At 57.5% G+C, this 19,933-nt stretch overlaps 1 protein-coding gene across 1 annotated transcript in view; it reads right to left on the bottom strand.

Annotated features, from left to right (window-relative positions):
• Positions 1-2,026: 2,026 nt before the first annotated feature.
• Positions 2,027-19,933, bottom strand: part of ENG (endoglin) — a 66,368-nt gene continuing 48,461 nt past the window's right edge. The window contains exons 10-15 of the mRNA XM_008169258.4: positions 16,290-16,328; positions 13,697-13,810; positions 9,645-9,899; positions 8,812-8,872; positions 5,076-5,171; positions 2,027-4,234 (exon numbers count right to left, since the gene is read on the bottom strand). Coding sequence (XP_008167480.2) covers positions 4,116-4,234; positions 5,076-5,171; positions 8,812-8,872; positions 9,645-9,899; positions 13,697-13,810; positions 16,290-16,328 — 684 coding nt within the window. The 3' untranslated portion in view covers positions 2,027-4,115. The remainder of the gene's footprint in view (positions 4,235-5,075; positions 5,172-8,811; positions 8,873-9,644; positions 9,900-13,696; positions 13,811-16,289; positions 16,329-19,933) is intronic.

Here is a 19,933-nt window from a genome sequence, read left to right as displayed (position 1 = left end):
GTGTCGTCTCCTTCCTGGGCGTGTGGGGCCTGGCGGGGGTGAGGCCGGAGCTGTGCTGCCAGGCAGCGCTGGAGTTCTTTGTAAAGCCCCTTATCTAGCCTAATCCCCATGGTCATGGTGGGGGCTGGAAGATTACCCTCACTCCGCCAGTGGGGAAACCGAGGCAGGCTAAGGGCCTGCTCCTGAAAGAGCAGCGTTCTCCTCGGCTGCTCATTTCAAAGGGCTCTTCGCCTTCCAGGCATGGGCCTCACCTGGGCTGCCCAAGACAACACAGCAGGGGCTGGTGCGCGCCCCACGGCTCTGCCAAGCTCAGAACGGGCATTAGTTAATGTTTGGATGATGAAATTCTTTGTGTCTGAGCCCTGGATGGGTTCCACCTGCTGGTTACTCCAGCTCTGCCCTGCTGATCTGCTCCGGAGCCTGGCGCTGAGCGTGCCACCAGCCTGGCTGAGCCAGAAACTGGATTGCACCCAGCTCTTGATTTTTAAACCTCGCTCACTGCTCCGCTTTCTCAGGAGGGAGGTTTCCAGCAGGGCTGGGGGGGCTTCAGCTGCGAGGCTGCCGGCTGCTCTGATGCCCGTCGCAGGCTGGTGTGTGCTGGGAAGGGCATGAGAGAGATGCTGGCCTAGGGAAGGGGCCAGGCCTGGGCGGGCATGCGGTGAAATGGTGGAACTGGAACAGCTGCGGAGTGAGGGCTCCCCGCCCCAGCCTGGCTGAAAGGGGCTGCTGGCCGTGTCACTGCGTTCGGCACGGGGCACTGGGGCAGGGGCTGGGCTGGCCGGGTGGAGTCACGGGCAGGGCTGAAGCTGCTGCTGAGAGAGCACTGTGGCTTTTGGCTATTAATAAATCTTGGCTGGGTCCTTTTTTTAGGTTTTTGCCTAGGGGACGGCCATCTGCTCACAGGTGTTTCCTGCAGGGCTTAGCCAAGCTGGGTTCATCCCTGGATCCCGACCCCCCATTCTGCATGTGGCCCCCCCTTCCACTGGGCCTGCAGGGTGGAGTGATGGTAGAGCTGGTGAACACGGGGTTGGCCTGGGTGCTGCTGCTCCAGGACCCAGTTACCGTAGATGTGGGTGGTGTCAAATCTGGGCCAGCCGCCTGCAGCCCCCAGGGCGGGGGGCACAGCCACTCCTGGGGCTGCTGACACTCGCCAGGCATCAGCGTCAGGGGGAATTAGTCCAGGCTCCCACGAAGCTTCCTCTCACCGTGGCCAGCCTGGCTGATCCCTTCCTCGCAGCGCGGCAGCACCGGGTGCCCGGGTAAGAGCAGGAGTGCCCGCGCACGGAGCTGCTTTCTCCTGCGTCACTTTGCAGGGGTCTTGCTGCACCTGAACCCCACCCCAGGCAGCTCGGGGTAGGAATCGGGGTGCTGGGCTGGCTCTGTTCAGGGGATGGCTCCCAGGTGGCTTAGCTGGGCTGGGGCAGGGCTAACCCAAGGCCTTTGGGAGCCGGGAGCATCTGCTCCTGCAGGCTCGACGGCCGGCAACAGCGCTACCTGCAGGAGCAGCATCGCCCCCGGCCCCAGCCCGGGGCTCAAAGTAAGAGTGGGCTTGGGCTCGGCTTGGCCCTGTCTGACAGCTGGGTGTCAGCCCAAGGCCGCTTGGTGCTGGGGAGAGCCCGACAGGCCGCGCGGGAACAAGGCAGGCGCTTGCCCCTGCTGCCACGTGGGGAGCAGGCTGCTGGGCTGGGTTTCCTGTTGTCGAAGTGGGGCTGGGCCAGGGCCGTGCTCTTTGGGCCTGGCTGGCTGCTTGCACAGCTGCATGTGCACAATGCAATGGAAATCCAAACAGCATCTGCCTCCACCAGAGAGAGGTCACGTGGGCCAGGCCAGTTGCAGCCTCTCTTCCCCCCCCCCCCCCCCCCCCCCGCTGGCTCCCCCAGGCCAGATCGCAGGTGGTTTGTGGCTGGGCCGGGATAAACACGGAAAAGCTGGAAAGGGGCATGTGCTGTTTGGTGCCGTTCTGGGGGGCCCGTTCCCAGCGCTGAGAGGGCTGGGCAGGGCCCGGAATAATCGCAGCAGGCTCCAGTCAACCCAAGACGAATTTTATTTATACATTATCATGGTTACACGGGGTCAGTACAAATATTTACAGCCCAAGGCCAGGCGGTGCGGTGGCCTGCCGGTGCCCGGCCACAACCCCGGGGTGGGGGAGGCAGGGCAAGGCCCAGCTCGCAGGCGCCATTCAGACTGGTTCTGCGCCTGGGGCCGAGGCTAGCTGGGGGGGGGGGGGGAGGGGGGTGTCAAACCTGCGCTGCGGGCGGTGGAGCCAGGCCCTGGGCTGAGAGCCCGTGACCGGCCAGCTGCACTATGGCTCGGGGCGAGGGGGTGTGTGTGTCCACATGTGACTTTAATTACACTCGGTGCCCCAAGGGCTGGGCATTCAGCGGGGGGGGGGGGGGGGGTCTGAAATAGGCCGGCGAGTCGCCAGACTGGGTGTCTCCCGGTGGGTTACAGTTAGTAAAGGGCGGAGTCAGTGACACTTTAGTCAGGGTCAAGCCCTGGGGGTGGGTGTCAAAGTGTGTGTGTGGGGGGGGGGCTCTGCAGCCCCAGTGCTTCTGATGCAGATCCCTGGCACCTGCCATCAGGCCAGGTCCCCTGCTTCGCCACACAGGCCCCCATGCGCCCGCGGCTCTGCCTCACCCCCCTTGCCCTAGGGCTGTGTCTGGCACACACATAAATACCCGCTCGGCCAGGCTGAAGGCAGCTCGGCTCCCCCACCTCCCAGCCTGCATGATTGTGTTTGAAACAAAAAGAAAAGGTACAGAGTTGACCGCCTTACATTAGTAACTGACACGACCCCTCAGCACTGCCGGGCTAGAAGGGTCTATACAGAAAGGAACGCTGGGTAGGCCACAGCCCAATGGGGCCACGACTGCCTGGCCCTGAGCTCTGTGCCACAGCCCGGCCAGGTGACCCGCGGGGGAGGGGGGGGGGACTCCCTGCCTGCCACAGTCAGGGGGGAGCCGACTCCCAGCTTCCTAGTTGCTGTCTGGGTGCCCATGCCTTTCCAGCAGCCCAATGGCATGGCTTTGCTCCAGCGGGGGGGCACCATTCCCCACTGCCTGCCCAGATCTGTAGGAGTGGGTCCCTGACAAGGAACCGGAGTCCAGCTGGAAAACCCCATCTGGCCCCTCCCACTAGCCTTGCCTGGCTGGAGTGTGTTCACACAGCTGCTGGCTGAGCACCCAGGGGCCACTAGGGGACTGGCTGATTTCAGCTGCCTCCCCTGCGACTACGCGGGCCTGGGAGACCGGCAGCGCCTTGACAGTGTTTGGTAGCGGGGGGAGTGTGTGCGTGTTGGATTGGGTGTACATAACTGGCTCTGGAACTCACTGGCTGCGTCTGAGCCCCGGGGAAAGGGCTGGGCTCTGGCTGACTTACGCTCTGCTGTGAGCGACCGCGCTGGAGTGGACACGTCATTCATGGACTGTATCCCACGGATCTCGCAGACGGTGATTCTTCAGCTGGGGCCAGGATGGCTGGAGGGACTGGCAGTGAGCAGGGGCCTTTCACCTCTAGTCTCAGACTTGGGCAGCAGCAGCACAAGCCGAGCCCACTCCTTGACTAGGGGGACCCCGGTGAGGGGAGTTCAGGCCTTACGTCCTAGTCAGACATGGCCCCTCTCCTGGGGCAGCCTGCAAAGAGGGCAGGACGGGGGGATCCAGGGGGGCCATCTTGCATTAGGAAATGGACAGATGCCCCCAGCCCCTCTCAGGTGGCCACTGAACAGCTGCAGGGGAGAGTTACAGGGATTTGGGACAGAGAACGACTGGCCTAGAAGTGAAAGGCTCCCTGGGACACCCGCTCTCCCTACGTGCTGTCTGCTGGGCCTCACGCTCACACTCCCAGCCTGTGCCCTGGCCTGGTCTCCCAGCCACTGGCCTGCTCTCGGCGTGCTGCTGGTACCTTCCTTGGGTTGGCTGGGTCCGTGGAGAGCTGGTGGGCGTGTTGCTCCCGGAGTGCATGAAAAGTGCTGGCGTGGCTGTGCCTGTCCAGTGGCGCAGCCTACGAGGGACGGGCCCCGCTGTCTTTTCCCCCACCGCTGCCTGCGGCTCCGCTGAGGTCCATGGGCGGGAGCTCCCAGGAGGGGTGGGGGTTTCCGGGTGGCCTGCTGCCTAGGCCATGCTGCTGGTGGAGCAGGGGGTGCTCTGGGTGCTGCCGATGCTGTGATTGGGGCTGCTGCTCTCGGAGGCTGGGGCGTTGGTGGCGACAGGCTGCAGCTTGGCCATGGGGCCTGGGGTATGTTACATGTCAGAAAAAATGGAAAACATTAGGCAGGCGCCAGGGGTTATTTCCCCCGCCAGGCCAGAGGGGCTGCTCCCAGCCAATCAAGTGCTGAGGAGGGAACCGAGAGCATCCTGCCCCTGCCCAATCAGGGCCCTTTCGGTGCTGAGATAAGCCAATTGTCCCTGTGTTTACACTGGCACTGGAAGGAAAAGGCCTGAGTGGCCAGAGATAAACCAATCAGCTGGTCCCCACTGGGACGGGCCGGCCTATTCAGGCGGGAGAGAAGGCGACAGGCTGCAGGATTGTGTTGTGGTTGTTCTATTGATACTGGCGCATTCGGCAGATAAGCTTCCAGGCAAGGCAAGTCGGGAACAACTGCTCTGGCCCTTGGGAACAGGAGCAAGGCTCCAGCCGTGAGATCCTCGGACAGAGCCGGGGCCTCACCACAGCAACAATCAGCCTCGCTCCCCGCTGGAGGCCTCGGGAAAAGGGCCGGGTGGACCGTACCAACCTGACAGCATCTTCCCTGGCTCGCGGTGGGATGGGGCTACAGGGCAGATGCACCGGCTGGGGATCTGGCCTGAAGTGTCTCTCGCTGGGCACAAGAGCTATAGCCCGAAGGCTGCGTCACATCCTGGAGCAGGTATGAGCCTGGAGCTGACCAGCACCTGCCAGCCGAGGATCCCCCGCCGCAGCACTCCAAGGAGAGACCCCGGCTCCTGCTGAGTAGACCAAGCTCACCCCAAAGCCATGGCCCTGGGAACCGTGGGGGGGGAGGGGGAGGGAGGGCAGAAGGCGGGAGACTAGGGTGACTGGGGCAGAGACGAGGCGAAGCAGCAGATACTCACGGGTATGGGAGTAAATGCACCAGAGCGCCGCGGTGAGGAGCGTGCCGATTAAGAACGCTGCGAAGGTGATCCCCACAACTGCTTCTATCCCTAGGCCTGGAGCCGCACAGGAGAGAGGAGCATTGAGAGCAGTCAGCACATTTCTCCAGACAGGGGCTCCCCTCTGCTCCCCGATAGCCCCCCCCCCACCTCCTGGCTCCTGCCAGGTTAACACACTATGGAGCCTTCTCTCTGCCCATAGTCAGGACTTCTCTACTGAATCCTGCCCCAGAGCCTCCCTTTTCCACGCAGGCACCTGGCCAGCTCAGGAACTAGCCCAGGTGAACCCGCGGTGGGAAATGAACTACGGGGCGATAAGCAGGGCAGGGGTTTAGCCCTGCGGGGCGGCTCTGACTGAAAGGCCTGTGGAAGGAGGTGACTGCTAGGTTTGAAGGGCTCCGCTCCCCTAGCAGAGCAGGATCGGCAGTTCACAGGCTGTGCCAGTACCACCAGGCAAGGAGGAGTGAGGGCAGGACCAAAGCTTGCCAGTGACTTGAAATTAACCACTTAAAGGGAGACAGAGAGAGAGCAAAGCAAATGGCTTCTAAGTGGCCTTGCCCCCAACCCCTCTGCATCAGTCTGACTCTGCCCCTCTGCCGCACGGGGGGACGGGAGGTTTAGAAATGGGCAGAAGCAGGTTTTGCTGCAAGCTGACCATGCGCTTTGGGCCACGCGGTCCTGCAAGCTGCCGCCCGCTTTGGCCAAGGCGTCCCAGCTGCGATCACACCTGTCCTCGCCTTAGGCCATGTCTGTACGAACAGCCCTCAGCAGTGCAGCCGTCCTGCTCCAGCTGTGCCACTGCAGCGCGTCCGGTGGAGCAGCTCTGTGCTGACGGGCGACAGAAAATGCCCAGAGCACTACCTTGGTGCAGCATTGAAATGCAGCCACCTCTAGGCGTGGGCGTGGCAGTGCACAGGAACACGACACTGATGGTGGATTTTCTGCAGGCGGGTTAACGAGGAATGCCTGGCAGTTGAAACCACACGGAGGATTCCAGATGAGGCTGAATGTAGTTACACTAAACACGAGTGGGGAGGTGGGGTGGGAGGCGCGCACCCCTTGGGATCTTTCATGGGCACAGGTATTCAGGGCCACAGCTCCAAAGAGAGCAATGCCAGCAACACAACCCCCCACGGTCGCCACCCGGGGGCACTGGCTCAATACGGACTCAGAGAAGAATCACACCACCGCTGCCTGCAGCACCTAGCCAAGGAACGATCAAGCCCTTGCTCTGATTTATTTATATGGTGCTTGCTACGATCTCGCAGTGCCTTGGAAGCCCCACCTTGCTCAGGTGGCTGGAGGCAGCCTGAATGGCAGAGGTAGAAACTGGGCTGGTTTGCTAATGGTTCCTGGCCTCCTCTCAGTCATTGATATCTCTCTCTCTCTCTCTCTCTCTCTCTCTCTCTCTCTCTCTCACACACACACACACACACACACACACACACACACACACACACACACACACACACACACACACACACACACACACACACACACACCCCCCCCCCGACGGAGCAGCCGTCTTCTGCTGAGCCCAGCAGCTCCTCCCTGTGGCTGTCTCCGGGCCGCGGCTCATTAAACCACCCGGGGATGTGAGACGTGTGTGTTTGAGTGTGTGATGTGCGGAGCGAATTCCAGTCAGGGCTCGCTCGTGTCAAAAGCCTTTCCTTGCTTTGTTGTGCTGCCGTCCTGGGGGAGCTGAGCAAACAGAGGCAGGAAGAGGGGACCAAGGTGGGAGGAAAGCAGGAAATCATCCATTCTTGGATGGCGCTGAAGATTCATTCCTGCCTGGAAAGGATTCAGCTGGGCAGGAAGATGTGCCACGCTCCCTCGCATGGAGCGACTGCAAAAATAACTGCTATTGGAGACATCAGCAGGACGCCTCCCTCGCGGCTGCTTGGAAGGTTCAGCCAGGGGAGACTGGCACGCAAGGAAACTGCTTCTCAGGGGCTGAAGTCACCTGTCCATTATCATCCCCAAGTCTGTGTCTTTCGGAAGCACCTGCCCCATGCCAGGGGCTGTTCACACGCAGGCACAGCTCCTGCCCCAGCGAGCTCACCAGCACTCTGCCCTCACACAAAGCTCTGTGCAACATCGCCAACGCCAAAGCTTCAGAAATCATGCGCCAGGCCCCCCCAAACACATTCCAGGGTCTTGGCTTTGCCTGCTGGGTTTTGAGATGTTAGGGGTCACGCTGTCTAGCTTTTCTCTGCAGCCACCCGAGCCAGAAACGTCCTGGTTTGTAATGAAAGCCGAGCCTGTCACCTCCATCCTATGACTCCAGGAGCTGGAGCTTGAAGACAAACTCTAACCGTCACCCGACCGTATTAAAATGGCAAGGCTTAGCCACACTATATTTGTCTATCAGAGATCAACTCCTCCAAAGAGCTTTTCTCACACAGAGATTCTGATTTCCAGGATTTTGCGGGGAGGATAAAAATGAAGTGGTTGATACTAAATGCAAACACCAAACTGGACTAATAAGTCTTCTACATCCATGCAGCATCCTTCGTTCAGAATGACCCGAAGTCACTTTACAAATGCTAGCTACAGGAATCACTACACGCATCAGTGAAATGCAGCTACCTCTGGGGTGAGACACGGCTGCTGTTTAACAGCAACATAGGAAAGCTACACAAGAGTTTGGGACAGGAAGTAAAGGATTCTGCATCCAATTGCCACCAGGCTCTTTTGACTGAGTCCTCTCCAAGTTGGGCTGTTTCCTATCACACCAAGACAAGTTTACATGGGCTCTGGCTCACATCAGAACTTCGCTTCCCTTCCCCGCCCCCCGCAGCCTGTTATCCTGCACAGACAACTGGTGCACAGTCACTGTACACAACTTCCTGTAGGTCAGTGCCTGGCCCGGCCGCAACCCCTAACCCCTCTCTAGGGAGCCCGGCTGACACATCGCACGGCTCTGTCACAACAGCCACAGCAGGGAATGCAGACCAAGGAGAAATGACGAGACGAAAAGCAGAAGGAAGCTGCCAGGAATTTGATAAGAGCGCCAGCGGGACGGCTCCGTGGAAAAGCCTGTGTTAAGTCTTGGGCTCAGTGCCAGACTGACCCCTCGCCTCCTAGCCCCAACCAGGATGAAGGCATCTCACTTGCTGCAGCCTGGACAAGCCACGCACCCTGCGATGGCCAGTTCTCAGGACGGATCCCACCAGCCTCTGGCCCGTGGAGTTCCACACACGGAGGCCTCGTCCGTATCTCACATGCTAGCAAGGCAGCACTGCCACGTCTCACCGTCATTCAAGCGCCTCCCCTTTCGGTGAGGAACATACCGCGCCCTGGGTCCTGCTGTCCCCTCCTGGGCATTGCTTCCCAACTACCAGGCGTCCCATCTGCAATCACTCCTTTCCCCATTTCTATGGGTGCAACCACATTTCTCTTTGAACCGGTATTTCTCTCCTGTCTATTCACTCCAGTCCCCATTAACCCAGTTCCCATTCTCCAGCCGAGGGAAGGCGTTAATCCTGCCAGAAGATCCTTCATCGAACTGAAACTCGGCAAGGACCATGGGACACTCTCTGCTCCCACCCACTCCCACGTGTGCCTGCACCTTGCACCAGGGACAATCGAACGGACGTGCAGGCTGGGCTCTGTGCCGATCCACCCTCACTGGGTGGCTCAGCTCCAGCTCTCAGCTCTGGCCCAACGTAACATGACAAGGAGATCGTGAACTCACTGGAAGGTGGAGGTCTGGTGTCCTGCAGCGTCACCTCTAATGTTGCCACGCTGGTGCTGCCCTGTGATTTTGAGAAGAAAACCAAGAGGGTTAAGATAAGCTGCGCACATCTCTGCCCCGCCCAGAGAGAGAGCCCCGAGTACCCCCCAGCAGCCGGTCCCAAGGCTATAGCAGGAGGGGTGAGCACATGGCGTCACCCTGGGAAGAGACCCCTGGCCTTGTGGCTAAGGTGCAGGCCAGGGAGGCAGGAGACCTGGATTCTATCCCTGGCTCTGTCACAGGACCAGTGACCCGGTGACCGGGGGGAGGGGTTCATTCCCCTCCTTGTGGCTCAATTTCTCCCTCTGTAAATGGGGATACCGAGCCCCAGGACTGGTGCGAAGCCTGGTTCGTTCCTGTTTCTAACGTACATTGGGGCGCTTGGCCAGTAGGGGCACTACGCGCCCCTGGCTGTGGCTCCGCTGCTCTTGGGAACAAAGAGGCGACGTCACCCCCGGCTCGTGCCCCGTGCGAAGGCTACGGCAGTGGCCCGGAGGCAGGGACACTGGGGCTAGTTTGCACCCTGCGATCCAGTGCAAACCCCTCGGCTTGGCAGGGCGGTGCAGCGAGAGCTAGGCCCCGTTAACCTCCACCCAGCCTTATGTGTGTCGTCTGGTGTCGGGAATGGGAGAGAGCTGCACGCCAGCAGCCAGCCAGCCAGCGGGACACGGGAACGGAATCCCTGGACCCTCGGCTGGGGCAGTGGGAACAGCCCCCTCGCTCGACAGATGGGCAAAGGGTCCTGGGCCAGGCCTCCTGGGGGAGCCCGTGAAGGAGACGGCCCCCACACTCACGTTGACATGCCAGGCCACTCTGCACGACAGGGTGGCGCAAGGTGGAAAGGGCCCTCCCCCAGCCAGGCTGTAGACGAAGCTGAACCGATGGAGCTCCCGGCCCAGCGTGGCTTCTGTCGGCTTGAGGACGGTCACTGCTTGGCCAAGTGGCGCGACAGGCGGGATCAGGAGCTGCTGAGGTTCCTCGGTAGCAGTCTGCAGAGAACACTCCTTCACGTCCAGGAACCTCTGGGCACTCCCGGCCCGAAATGAGACCTGCAGAGGGGCAGCAGGAGGACAGGAGTTCGGTTAGCAGGTCTCGGGGGTTGTACCTCAGCTCCGGATCTGGGCTGGCAGGGAAGGAAGCCAAAGGATCCCCCCACGTACCAGCTGAGGACTGGAGGGGGCAAGCCAGCCCCGATCCCCAGTCTCCAGTCGATGATGTGGCTTCCTCATGGGTGAGTACAACCACCCGCAGGCCTGGGTGGGTGCTTCTCTGAGGCATGGGTCCTGGACGCAATGAAGCTCTGTCCACACTGGGATCAGAACGGGGCTACTCCAACCATGTTTACACACCACTGGCGTGGCAGAGTGCTAGCAGGGTTTCTGTCACCAGCACAGACAGCAATCCTCTGCCCCGCCCCGCCCCGCCCCACCCACCAGACCCACTGTAACACAACTGTCTAGCCCATCCAGCGGTACCTGAGCCATACTATACCCCGAGGCGGGTTGCTTCTCACCCACTCTTTACAGGATAATCCTCTCTCTAATTTCTCTTTGCTTTTCATTTGGCCTTGTGAATTTGGGGTTATCGCTCCCGATTCTCCCCTGCAGAGTCACTTCCCGCTGGGCGATGGCGCGGCAAAGCCCGCCCTGGAGTAACAGGCCTGCGCAGCCAGGTGGAAGGGACCATCGCCCAGAAGGAAGGGATTGGAAGGATGGCAGAAGCAGAATAAACCTTCATTGCCCACTAGCTCTGTCAAAGGCGTGGGCGTTAGGGGATCTGCCAAACAATGCTGGGTGCAGTCAGTGCGTGTACCAGGAAAAGCAGAGAGAGCGGGAGGTGGGCCGGATGCTGGAGACCTTGGCCACCACCATGCCATGGACACCAGCCCTTTGGTACCCACCTCCCAAGGAATCTACAGAGGGTACCTGCTCCCCATGGCACCAGGGGTGCCTCTAGCTCAGCCCAGGTGCTCAAGGGGAAGGCTGTGATCTGGCTGCAGGACAGTGAGAGAGGGGAAGATGCTGCTGAGTCAGGGGACCACCACACGCGGTGGCCACAGGACAGCTGAGCCCCACAGTGGTGAGAGACTTTGCTTTCGTGATACAAGCATCACCCCTGGGGATTAAGGCTTTGTTGACTGCACAACATGTTTTTTGCCTGCCGAGTTAGTCCACTGCCTTTCACTTGGGTTTCTATGGCTTCAGACCATAGTAATTCCCTGTCCACTCTGGTCTGGGCCAATGTACCAGAACCCACATTGCAACTGCAGTGTTTAATGTGCAGCCGTAGCTGGCCTGGCTCTGATCCCTCTGCGCAGACAGCGCCGGGCTGTACGGGCCGGATCCAACGACTGCCGTGGTTCTCTGGGCTTTGGGACAGGCTGATGACAGCCACACGGCCGGCAGAGTTTGCACAGAGTGGGTTTGCGGACAGCCCTTCATCTGACTGATAAACGGTCAGGAAATCTACAGTCCTAATTCCTGAGCCAGAAGAGTTTGAGCAGGAAGTTATGACCACATGAAGAGGCTGGAGCCACCTTGTTTGGGAAAAGTGATTAGCCCTGATAGACACTGACCCCTAAACCTGATTTGTGGATGGAGGGGAAGAGGGAGGGGCCAGCCCGAACCATCTGGAATCAAAGAACCCGTTCCCTGCCAATTGTCTGACACGCACTGTGTATCCTGGCGCAAAGAGAACAGTGGAGAGGAAAGCGAGTTATTTACCTTCCCCAGCCAGAAGGCCCCGATGAGCTATCAGCACCCGTCACCAAGGATCAAATGCTTACAGACGGGATGTGGAAATCAGAGAGACACCAAGCCGAATGGCTCTGTTTCCGGCTGGCAGAGCCTTCTGACACGATCCAGGTTGCTAAGTGATATGTTATCATCTTTACTCTAACAAAACATTCTACTAAGATCTAAGCCTGAGTCAGCCAAGACCTGATTATCATAGAAGTGTAGTGCAGAACTGGAAGCGACCTCGATAGGTCAGAGAATCATAGAATCATAGAATCTCAGGGTTGGAAGGGACCTCTGGAGGTCATCTAGTCCAACCCCCTGCTCAAAGCAGGACCAATTCCCAACTAAATCATCCCAGCCAGGGCTTTGTCAAGCCTGACCTTAAAAACCTCTAAGGAAGGAGGTCATCGCTTCCCCTGCACTCAAGGCGGGAATGTGCTAAACCCTTTACAACTCTGTACCCCCCTAACTGGGGCAAGGTACTGTACCTTGTGTATACCTACAGGCATAGTATGACTGGGGTCATTCTGTGGCACAGTCTGTCTCCATCTAACACAGTGACACTCTCTCCCTGGGGGAATGTCGCCACCGTAAGCCCAGGTGCGTTGCGGTTTGTGCAGCCAGACCCCTGCGACACAACTGAAAACAGCAGTGTAGATGCAGCAGGGCGGGCTTCAGCATGGGTGTGCAAGCGCTCCAGGGTACGTACGCATGCTGCTCGCCTGCGCCAACGCTTGTGCTGCCACGTCTACAGGGCTACTTTGAGCTGGGCTGGCCCAGCTCTGCCTGCATGGCACTCCCACCTCGCACTGCAGGGCGGGTGACTGGAGCGGGTTGTCCCAAATGCTCTTGTGGCTGTAGGAAGCCAGAGGCTGGTTGTAGGAGCAGCCTCGGTCAGACTGTACCCTGTACACAGGGAGTGAGGCTGGGTGGGGCACAGAGAGGGAGTTTGGGACAGGTCAGATGGGCCCAGGAACAAGTCCATGTTCACATGCCGTCCTTGGCAATTAGCTCTCCCCCCGAATTCACTTCCAAGGAGCTGCTCTCCCCTTCCCGTACACACTACTTGTGTGAGTAGCATAAGGCAGGGGAGTGCCGCTGGCTCCATGCAAACTCCTTCCCATGCCAGCTCTACCAACTACCCTTCATCCCGAGCTGCAGCCTGATCCCCGTCCCCTCCCCGGGGCTATTCCTGTCCTAGCCCTGTCCCAGGGCGCTGGCTCAGCTACCCGGGGCCTGGCCCATTTGCACGGTCTCTTACACACAGGCCGTTGCTTTTGCCCATCGGCACCTTTGATCTTTCGATGCCAAGCCCTGCGGAACATAGTGTGGGCGTGTGGCAGGACGAGCCGCCCCCCACCCTGCACTTTCTCTGCCCTGCCCACCTCACTCTTCCAGCCCTGCCCCGCACACTTCCTGCTCCTGCCAATTATATCGCTGCTCCTGATTGAGCTAATTACCTCAGCAGACCAACCATTGCCCCCACAGGGCAACCGTCCCCACCAGACCCGCTTCATTGGTTCCATCACACCTGTAATCGTCTCCGTGAGGCATTTAGCTGAGTGACCGGGGGGGGCTACACCTGTCACAGCCCCCCACATCCACCAGAACCCCTCAGGGCCGAGCTGCAGCCCCCTGTTATTCCAGGTCTCGGCTCCCACAATTCTGCCAACACCCCTCAAGCCTGGTTCACGCTGCCTCCAACACATGTCAGAGTGGGCATCTCCACCGCTAGGCCAATGCCTCTAATGCTTGCTTTGAAGCCCAGACAGTGCGTGCTGGCCTGGGCCTCACTCAGCCAAAGCCTGCCAAGCCGGGGGGATCATTCGAGGAGGGCCACAAATGAATTGTAGCTGCAGAGCCCCTCTGGGATTTCATCCCAGCTTTCCAGGGGTAAAGAGGCTCCTGAACTAACTCCCCATTCCCAAGGCATCCCTCACTCTACAGACACAGCAGGGAACAAACACACCAAGGTACAGGGCCAGGCTAGGCAAAGCCACTCTCCAAGTGGCCTGGAGCCTTCTAGCTGCTCGCCTGGCTTCATGAACTCAGCCCAGCCGAGCCTGGCGCCAGCCGGGCCCAGCAAAGGCGGGAGAGATGCCCAGTACCTGGACATAAGCAGCTTTGTTGACTTCCAGCACGGTGGTTGAAGGCCACTTGAAGTCCTGGGTCCGGTAAAGCTGCAAACGGAGCTCCGGTGGCAGGCTGCACTCGAACGGCACCTACGCGGGAAGGAGACAGGGCTGAGCTCCAGGCTGCTGTCGCTCTGACAGGGTTTCCACGGGGCACTGGGAGCTCACAGGTGCTGGTGCAGCCTGGTTCACTAGGATTCGCTCTGATGGACCATGAGCACCACTGCAGAAATCTAAGCTCCCGGAGCCAGCCCTTAGGCCTTGCACTGATGGGCGCCTTAGGAATACCTCAGAAAAGGGCGGATTATTTCAGTGACCCCCCCACACACAGCCGGCCCGGCTGCTTTTTCCTGATGCAGCGTCCCACAGGGCTACAGCCTTAATCCCCCCCCCCCCCCGAACAGTCATGCCAGAAACTCGGACATCTGGCTCCTAGTCTCACCTTTGACCTCTCTCTGGCTATTCAAGAGTGAGTGTCTGTGTAGTGCAGTTTGTTGAGAGCTTATTGTGTATTTGGGTCATTATAATCAGGAGGAAACCTGCTCCACGGGCAGAGCTGTGGAAGCAGCGAAGTGAGGGTGGAATTGCCATCGCCCCAGGGGTGGTCTGGCCCCGACGGCGTATTCCTCCCTGCTTTGTCCTGGCCAGTGACTCGAGGAGTGGGGCTCCTGGAACCTGCCTGAGACAGTTCCCGCCTCTCCTCGCTTCACTTGCTCCAGGTCCCGCAGTCTGAGGAACCCTTGGGCAGCCAATCTGGCAATCAGCGGGTGGCAGCCAGCTACAAGTTTCCAGCTTGCCAGCTCCTGAGCCAGTGGTGACGATTTGGGGGTCCTGTCTGCTTTCATGCGTGGCCGAAGGCCTGTATATGGGCGGATCCCCAGGAGTCAGCGGGGTGGTGTCACTACAAGAAGAATGTGGAAAAATTGGAAAGAGTCCAGCGGAGGGCAACAAAAATGATCCGGGGGCTGGAGCACATGACTTATGAGGAGAGGCTGAGGGAACTGGGATTGTTTAGTCTGCAGAAGAGAAGGATGAGGGGGGATTTGATAGCTGCTTTCAACTACCTGAAGGGGGGTTCCAAAGAGGATGGAGCTCGGCTGTTCTCAGTGGTACCAGATGACAGAACAAGGAGTAATGGTCTCAAGTTGCAGTGGGGGAGGTTTAGGTTGGATATTAGGAAAAACGTTTTCACTAGGAGGTGGTGAAACACTGGAATGGGTTACCTAGGGAGGTGGTGGAATCTCCTTCCTTGGAGGTTTTTAAGGTCAGGCTTGACAAAGCCCTGGCTGGGATGATTTAGTTGGGGATTGGTCCTGCTTTGAGCAGGGGTTGGACTAGATGACCTCCTGAGGTCCCTTCCAACCCTGATATTCTATGATTCTGTGATTCTATGTCTCTGCCAGGCCAGAGACAACGGCGAGTGATCAACCAGCTAGACTAGACCAAACCCATTGTCCCGAGGTGTTTGCCTAGCAAAGGCGAACACCTCGGGACAATGGGTTTGGTCTAGCTGGCTCCTCGGGACAATGGGTTTGGTCTAGCTGGCTTCTCTTGTCTGAAGGGAGGGGGGTTGAGAGGAATGGACGTTACCGGGAAGAGAACGAAAGAAGCAGGAGCCTCTAAAGGGACTCACCCCGGGGGAATGGGGAGGGACTAGGAGAGACATTTTGCACCAGATTAAGATGAGGGGCTGGAGGCTGCGGCAGGGGTGGGGTAGCGGCCCCGGCCTGCCAGAACACAGGTGATCCCCCAAGGCCCACAGGAGCAGGCTGAGCTAGGAAGGGACGTGGCGTTTAGGGTGTTTTATTGGTTTGGATGCGCCTGTGATTTGCATGATTCAATGCAGACAGCATGCCAATGTTAGGCTGGCAATGTGTGTGCTTGTTGGCTATGTCACCACTGCATGCCCCTGAGAGAGAGAAACTGTAAACCCAAAGCTTCACGGTGAAGTTCTGGCCGAGGGGTGTGTTTAATTACCGGGGTCAGGGCCGTGCCCGGAGCAGTTAGGCATCTGGACAATGGGTTCCAGCCCTCAGAGGGTCTGCCAGACAGAGGGTCTGCGGTCTGAGCGCGCCTGGGGACCCCAAGATTGGGGCAGTGGCTGGACTCCACTCAGGTCCCAGGGGCTTGAAACACGGGGATACAGAACAGCAGCGGCTCAGTGGCTGGAAGGGGGCACTCGCCGGGATCTGTGACACCAGTCAGTCCCCAGGACGGTAGAAATCCTGGACTTATCGCTACAGCCCCTGGAACCGAGGGGTGCTCGCTGCTGCACCACTAGAGCTCGGCCGTTTGTCACAAGCAAATGGCAAACGCTTTCACTTCCCCTCCCACGGGTTTTGTTGTCAATCCCCTATCAGGGCAGGAGGAAAGAAGACTGTTCCCTCGTCACCTGGATTTCTCTGGGGCACTGGGGAGGAGCAAAGCGTGAATGAAAGAGAGAAAGAAATGAAGGAAAGAATCCTCCCGAAACACAGCCTGGGCCTCCTGCTGTCCGGAGGGAACGCCCCAGACCCGTTTCGCCGCTTGGAAACAGCTTGGAGATTAAAAAACAAGCAACTCCTCTTACCTCAACTTGCTCCAGCGATGAAGCCAGTGTCAGGATCAGCTGGGAACACAAGAGAACAGAAAGAACGTGAGACACTGTGAATGGCTCCCCAAACTGATGCCTCAGATAGTGCTCTGGCTCCAGGTTCCTGAAGCGCCGCGCGAGGGAGGTGGGAGCCAATTGTTTGGGGTAGAAAAGGATTAAAAGTCCAGAAGACAGTGTGGTTTCTAGCCACTGGGTTCACTATGCAGCTTTGCATGCTGGGACTTGCAGTCTCCGCACGCCACCTCTGTATTAAAGACAAAAATGGCAGCTGCGGTCTCCTTGTCTGCAAGCTTGGGTGTTGCTATTGCAAGGTACTGAGCAGCCGCAACCTCCACCAAAGCTAATGGGGGGTTGAGGATTCTCAGCACCTCACCGAATCAGGCCCTAATGACGGGCACTCGGTTGCGCTAGGGTTGGGCACCTCTGCCTGCTGGAGCCATGGGCAGCTGGAGACACACCGATGAAGATCGGTCCTTTACTGGCATTGCCTAGGAGTGATGGGAAACACATGGACAGCTCTGGAAGCGACTGAGTCCATTTTAGTTGCTTAACGCAGGGGTTCTCAACCTGTTTTGTCCTGAGGCCCCCCCCCAACATGCAATAAAAATGCCACGGCCCACCTGTGCCACAACAAGTGCTTTTCTGCATACAAAGGCCAGGGCCAGCGTTAGGGGATAGCAAGCAGGGCAGTTGCCTGGGGCCCCACGCCACAGGGGCCCGCACAAAGCTACACTGCTCAGGCTTCGGCTTCAGCCCCATGCGGCAGGGCTTCGGCTTTCTGCCCTGGGCCCCAGCGAGCCTAATTCTGGCCCTGCTTGACGGACCCCCCCCGAAACCTGCTTGCGATCCCCCTAGGGGGCCCCAGACGCCTGGTTGAGAACCACTGGCTTAACCGACGTAATGGACATTTCATTACCAGAAATTGCTATTGATACTAATCATAGAATCATAGGACTGGAAGGGACCTCGAGAGGTCATCTAGTCCAGTCCCCTGCACTCATGGCAGGTCTAAGTATTTTCTAGACCATCCCTGACAGGTGTGTGTCTAACCTGCTCTTAAAAATTCCCAATGATGGAGATTCTACAACCTCCCTAGGCAATTTATTCCAGTGCTTAACCACCCTGACAGTTAGGAAGTTTTTCCTAATGTCCAACCTAAACCTCCCTTGCTGCAATTTAAGCCCATTGCTTCTTGTCGTATCCTCAGAGGTTAAGGAGAACAATTTTTCTCAGTCCGCCTTGTAACAACCTTTTAGGTACTTGAAAACTGTTGTCATGTCTCCTCTCAGTCTTCTCTTCTCCAGCCTAAACAAACCCATGCTTTTCAATCTTCCCTCATAGCTCATGTTTTCTAGACCTTTAATCATTTTTGTTGCTCTTCTCTGGACTCTCTCCAATTTGTCCACATCTTTCCTGAAATGTGGCACCCAGAACTGGACACAATACTCCAGTTGAAGCCTTATCAGCACGGAGTAGAGCGGAAGAATTACTTGTCCTGTCTTGCTCTCCTACTAATACATCCCAGAATTGTGTTAATTTTTTTTGCAACAGCGTTACACTATTGACTCATATTTAGCTTGTGGTCCACTATGACCCCCAGATCCCTTTCTGCAGTACTCCTTCCTAGGCAGTCATTTCCCATTTTGTATGTGTGCAACTGATTGTTCCTTCCTAAGTGGAGTACTTTGCATTTGTCCTTATTGAATTTCATCCTATTTACTTCAGACCATTTCTCCAGTTTGTCCAGCTCATTTTCAATTTTAATCCTAGCCTCCAAAGCACTTGCAACCCCTCCCTGCTCGGTATCGTCCACAAACTTTATAAGTGTACTCTCTATGCCATTACAGTAACTCCTCACTTAACGTTGTAGTTATGTTCCTGAAAACTGCGACTTTAAGCGAAATGATGTTAAGCGAATCCAATTTCCCCATAAGAATTAATGTAAATGGGGGGGGTTAGGTTCCAGGGAAATTTTTTTCACCAGACAAAAGACTATATATATATATACACACATACACACAGTATAAGTTTTAAACAAACAATTTAATACTGTACACAGCAATGATGATTGTGAAGCTTGGTTGAGGTGGTGAAGTCAGAGGGTGGAAGAGGGTGGGATATTTCCCAGGGAATGCCTTACTGCTAAATCTAGCACTCGGCTGAGCCCTCAAGGGTTAACCCATTGTTGTTAATGTAGCCTCACACTCTACAAGGCAGCACGGATGGAGGGAGGGGAGACAGCATGGCAGATAGAGACAGACACACATATCGTGTGTGTGTGTGTGTGTGACAGAGAGAGAGAGATGTGCATTGCTCCTTTAAGTACGCTGACCCTACTCTAAGAACATTGCCTTTTTAAGTAGATCAGCAAGTTGAGACAGCAGCTACTGCCAGCAAGCTCCCTCTGTCCAGAGCCCCGTTGTGCTTGTGCCCACCCCCGCTCTATGGAGATGGGTGGGGTAAGCGGGGGGGCAGGAGCAGGGGGGAGGGGGACACCCTGACATTAGCGCGCCCCCCCGGCCCCCCCACACACACACAGCAAGCAGGAGGCTCTGGGAGCAGCTCCAAGGCAGAGAGCAGGAGCAGCAAAGACAGTGTAGGGAGGGATAGCTGAACTGCCTTGATAGCCTGCTGGGCGGCTGCTGCACAGGGAACTTAGGGGAGCGGGGAGCTGATGGGGGGCTGCCGGAAGGCAATCTGTTTATTTCATGCTACTTGCCCAAATGTCACTTCCGTTAGCAAAGCCAGAGCAGACAGCCAAGGGCTGTTTAGCAGGTAGCATTTCCCACCCAGTCCCTCAGTTTGACCAAAGCTGATTTTCCCACCATTACTAGGGCCTTGGCTACACTTACCGGCAAGTTCGACGGCTGGAAATCGAACTTCTGGGTTCGACTTATCGCGTCTAGTCTGGACGCGATAAGTCGAACCCGGAAGTGCTCGCCGTCGACTGCGGTACTCCAGCTCGCCGAGAGGAGTACCGCGGAGTCGACGGGGGAGCCTGCCTGCCGAGTGTGGACCAAGGTAAGTTTCAACTAATTCGAAATAAGGTACTTCGAACTTCAGCTACGTTATTCACGTAGCTGAAGTTGCGTACCTTAGTTCGAATTAGGGGGGGTAGTGTAGACCAAGCCTAGGAGCCTAAAGCAGCACCCCTTGGGTTGGGGCTGGGGAAGTGGCAAGGTGCAAACCCGGGAACCATCTAACAGCGTGGATGCTGAAATGGAGAAATCTGAATTGGCATGCAGAACACCGGCATGTCGCTCAAGCCTTCTTGACTACATCCTGCTACCTGATTGGCCCTCAGCAGGATTATTAAGATTTAGCCTGATTTTCAAAAGTGCGGAGGGCCCACGGCTGACAGTGACTGATATTAGGGTTACTGGTGAGCAGCTGTGCTGAAAATCAGGCCAACAGTGCATTAGAAAATGGGGCTGGAATTAAGTGAAATACCTGCTGGAAGGCCAGTGGCTAAGAGCCCGAGTCCACTCTCACTGAAGACAATGGCCAAACATCCATTCAGTGGGGGCAGAAATGGATTCTAACAGTCCCATGCTGTGAAATACACCAGGACTTTCCTTGATGCCTGAAGGTGACAAAGTCTCAGTGAAATACACCTGAAA

This window comes from Chrysemys picta, chromosome 18, assembly GCF_011386835.1.
Source record: "Chrysemys picta bellii isolate R12L10 chromosome 18, ASM1138683v2, whole genome shotgun sequence".
NCBI lineage: Eukaryota > Metazoa > Chordata > Testudines > Emydidae > Chrysemys > Chrysemys picta.
Note: the sequence above shows the minus strand (reverse complement) of the source record. Positions and strands in the feature narration are given on the sequence as shown.